The 4,236-nt window shown below is 43.8% G+C and overlaps 1 protein-coding gene across 1 annotated transcript in view; it reads right to left on the bottom strand.

Annotated features, from left to right (window-relative positions):
- ETV4 (ets variant 4) overlaps positions 1-4,148 on the bottom strand; it is a gene marked incomplete at its 5' end in the record, with an annotated part of 12,932 nt that extends 8,784 nt beyond the window's left edge. Inside the window, 2 exon segments of the mRNA XM_010137598.1 lie at positions 3,838-3,885; positions 4,052-4,148. Of these exon segments, the coding sequence (XP_010135900.1) occupies positions 3,838-3,885; positions 4,052-4,148 (145 nt within the window).
- Between the last annotated feature and the right edge of the window lie 88 nt (positions 4,149-4,236).

Below are 4,236 nucleotides of genomic sequence, written 5' to 3'. Positions count from 1 at the left end.
AGAGCCGACCTCACCGGAACGAGGGGGTGCTGAATGCGGTCAGCAGCGGAAGAGTTAACACCAGCATCTCAATGTTAAGAAGCTTCAGGCTTAATGCCTCCTTTAGACAAACTGGTGAGGCTCTTCATAATCCACGGGGTCACATTTATTCCGATTTATAGGAAAGACTAGGCTTTGCAAAAGCTGTGAAGCCCATACGGATAGAGTTTCCCACAGCACCCAAAACTGGGGCACTAGAACAGTCTTTCATTATGTATTTCACAGTATGTTTCATCACTTCCTGGAGTAAATACTAGTTTTAATTTTAAATTAAAACTGAAAATATGGGAATTCTTCCTGTGATCCCTATGAAAGATGTAACAGTGGTTGGAAGCTGGTATCCAGTGAAGTCTGGCCACTGTGCTGACCCTTACGGCATCACACATACAAATTCCTCATCTGCCTGTACAGAGCTGCTGCCTTTTCTGATCTCCAGCTTAGATCATTCTGCTCTCAGATCACCTACCACACCCAGGCCTTCGCCCATGTCTGAGTTGCAGTGAAGCCATGGCACAATTTATAATAAAACAATGAATAATAAATATAATAAAATCAATAATAAATAATAAAACAATGACAAAAAACAGCGGAAGAAAAAGAATTTTGTTGTCCTTCTTCACCTACAGGTTGACTCAGCAAGGTACAGAGGTGTGTCCTTGAGAGGTTATTCCAACACACAAAATCAAATGTTATGATAGTCCACAGCACTATTACACCAAAATTCCTGTGCTGAAACAGTGTGTATGGAATCGGTGCTTTTCTGATGTCACAGAGGAATCAGCTACACAGTCTCCTCTAGCTCTTTCTTCCCATACCTGCTGAGAAAAGCTTCGGTCACCGTTGCCCTCACACGTTCAGAGGGAACAATTCATGCAGATTGTCCCACGGCAAATACAACTGTGCTGGGAGGTGGTTTGTGGCCGGCTTTGCTTCGCCAGAGCTGTGCCAGCAAGCGAGAGCGCACTCTTGGACAGCCCGCACACAGCGCAGCGCTGACGGGTTTGTTACAGCACGTCTCACAGTCACACCCTTAAGCAACAGGACGTGAAAGCAGCTGATCCCGTCTGCCTTTCTCCCTGACAGGAGCACCTGGATTTATCTGCAAATGCCTTTGCATTCTTCCCTACCACAGAAAGAGAAGGTGTTAAGGAAGCAAGAGAGGCACGCACCATCCTGATGTCAGGAACCCATCATCAGCAGAATTTAGCCTGTATTTTAATACACCGGGGTTTTTGTCTCCATTACCCAAAGCCCACCTCAGATATGGCCTCAGCCCACCTCCCGAGCAGTCCTGCGTTACCCAGAGACAGCAACTGATGGGGTAAATTTAGGTTGAACAAAGAACTAAGATTTTGGGGGTGTCCTGGGAGAAACCCTGGGGAGAACCTTAACCATAGCACAATGTCCCCTTAGAATATTTTACTGCTCCTAACAACTACTTTTATGTCCCTTTTACCACAGGGAAGGGAGATCTTGCAGCAGACTGCAATTTCACAAAATCTTTCATAAACTATTGCTGAAAGAAACTCTGCTGCTAGTACATAACCAACAAGCCTAGAGCTTTTGTTACTGTAGAGTGAAAAAAAGATTGTATTGTCTCAGCTTTAAAGCAAAGGTGATGTAGCCAAAGTGAGGGAACATGAGGGATGAGAGCCCACTAATCCCAGTCATTTGACGCTAAGCTAGGCAAGACATGCCAAAAATAAACCTTAGGAAATAACACCGCATTAACAACAGGCAGCGCATTAGAGCGGAACTAGCCAAGCTCTTTGCTCCGCAGTCACTGTTCCTTAAAATAACCTTATGACAAACTGGAAATGCACACGATAAAAGACAAGGAGCACAAAAAATAAACCCCCTACAAAATTCATTTTAAGAATTATCTTTAAACAGCAACACTGTAATAGAAGAAATAATGGGGATCACATTGTATGAGCCAAATTTGGATTTCACAGATTACCGCCTTGAGGCTACTGCTGTCTGTCCCATTGCTGATGATTTGGCTAAGAGAATTATGTTCTAAAAGCAACAGACCTCAGAAAATATCTAAATTTCTGAACTAAATGTGGTAGAGGCCGCTAATAAATAACATTTCATATTTTCACTTCCTAAACAATGTGGAAGAAAAGAGGAAGATACTAAAGTTTTCAGTTGCCTTAACCTTCTGAACAAACGCTAACACACAGACAGGTACAAGACATCGGTGAAAAAGATTATTTTCACCATGCAGGAACATGATTTGACATACTGGTGAATACAGAAAAGCAAACAATGGTTTTCTTCAGAGACCAACTTTTCTTGTTACAAATTTGGAAACGGGAGTCACCACGGGAGGAAGTAGTTCCCCGTATCTGCACCTAAAGTCACAAACCAGAGTGTGAAACGATGCATTGAATTTCCCACAGACTTCACCTGGACTCTGCTGAGCTGCTATGAGCTATGCAACAAGAAGAGTTCTACCTGTATCCTGAAGACATGCAACAGGGTTTGCAAAGTCACTTACTAAATCGTGTCTAACAGCAGATTACCTCTTTCTGTACAGTGCTACGAGACCGTGTGTGACCTTCCCTTCACCCCACAGTACTTACAAATTCATTCTACACACACTTTCCTACGGACAAACATATTATAGAGATTCTACGCAAGTCCTTTAGATCAGTGAGATAAAAATATTATCAAACATTAGAAAGCGTAAAACTTGAAGTCCACCAGAAATTAATTCTGAGGCAAAACTGTCTTATTGGCAGCTCAAGATTTTTGAAGATTTAAGAGAAACCACTCTCAGGCACGTGTGCGTATTCAGCAGAGCTATTAGGTGACTGGCTACCAACACCTACTTCTCTGCTTTGTTGTAAGTCAGGTGAGTGTTTCAGTCCCGGAACAGCCTCCAGGTAATCCCTCTCGCATCCTTACAATCCTCCCACTCCTGACCACTGCCGGATCGTCATTTCATTTCAGTTTGAAATTACCATAAAAACAGTTTAATTTCTTTTCCTTAATAATCTTGCTTAGTTGGCAAATACCTGTTTAGAGGCTTAGAACAAGAACTGTTTGACAGGATTGTCCTTCGCTTGTGGTAATATTAGGGGAAATAACCCTGCTCAAAATGCCATGCGTCTTTTTATATTATTAAATATTTGTTAGGCACCTATATGACAGTGAGTATTTTTCTATTTATCAAGAGTCTGTACTTGAGGATATGTTCTGAATTTTCTAGCAAATGGATTGTTTTTAGTACTGGAATTAGAGAAAAGTCACCATACTGTTTAAAACTAGTTTCACTTGGAATTAATGGGACTCTCTGGGATTTGAAATTTTCTCTTCCTTGAAGTCAAAAGGCAAAACAATTTAGGCACCGAACTGAACAGCATGTAAATTCCAGAAAGGTCCCTTCAAAGAATTATCTTAAAAAAGAAAGAAAAAAAATTTAAAAGTTAAGACTTTGTTCCTCAAATTAAAATAACAATTTATTGTTTGTTGAAGAAAATATCAACGTTCCGGCAACCAACAAAGATAAGTGACAAATTAGCATAAAATCGAACCAGTTTCAGACTACTGCCCGAAACGAAAATTGTAACCAGGGAAGTGGGCTAACTGCCAAGTTCCATTCATAAGCAAATACCCAGCACAATAGTGTGATTCATGCGTCTTCATTTACACAAGCCAGAGGGTGGCAAGTCTGAAAAAAATACTTAACGTTCACAGCTAAGCAAACAAAGCAAAGGAATGGTACAAGCATCAAAAGACAAACAACTGAAAGACGAGCAAAACAGCACGGAGCAAGGGGAAGGAGCCTACCTTCTGTCAGCCAAGTCTCCTGGAACTGGCTCAAGTCCTGGAAGAGGTCTGCATGAAAAGTGAGAGGTTTCCTCAGCGGAGGGCTGGGGAGGGACAGCAGGATGCTCCAGCGACGGAGACACCGGACGGAACGAGGAGGAGGGGGCGGAGGCGCAGTGGGAGGACCTGTTCAGAAGCCTTCACCATCTCCATCCACCCCTCAACACCCTCTCACCTTCCGAATCCTGCGCCGGCGGCAAGCCCGGGTCCCCGGCTCTCCTCCTAGCGCCCATCAGAGCTCCCCCACCGGGAGCCGCCCGACCTGGAGGCTGCTGCGGAAGGAGCAGGTCAGCGCGGGGTCCCTGACCGGAGCGGGCCCCAGCCCAGAGCACCCCCCGTCCCTCCCGGCGGGGCCTCTAC

This window comes from Buceros rhinoceros, unplaced genomic scaffold (assembly GCF_000710305.1).
Source record: "Buceros rhinoceros silvestris isolate BGI_N320 unplaced genomic scaffold, ASM71030v1 scaffold16096, whole genome shotgun sequence".
Classification (NCBI taxonomy): domain Eukaryota; kingdom Metazoa; phylum Chordata; class Aves; order Bucerotiformes; family Bucerotidae; genus Buceros; species Buceros rhinoceros.
Note: the sequence above shows the minus strand (reverse complement) of the source record. Positions and strands in the feature narration are given on the sequence as shown.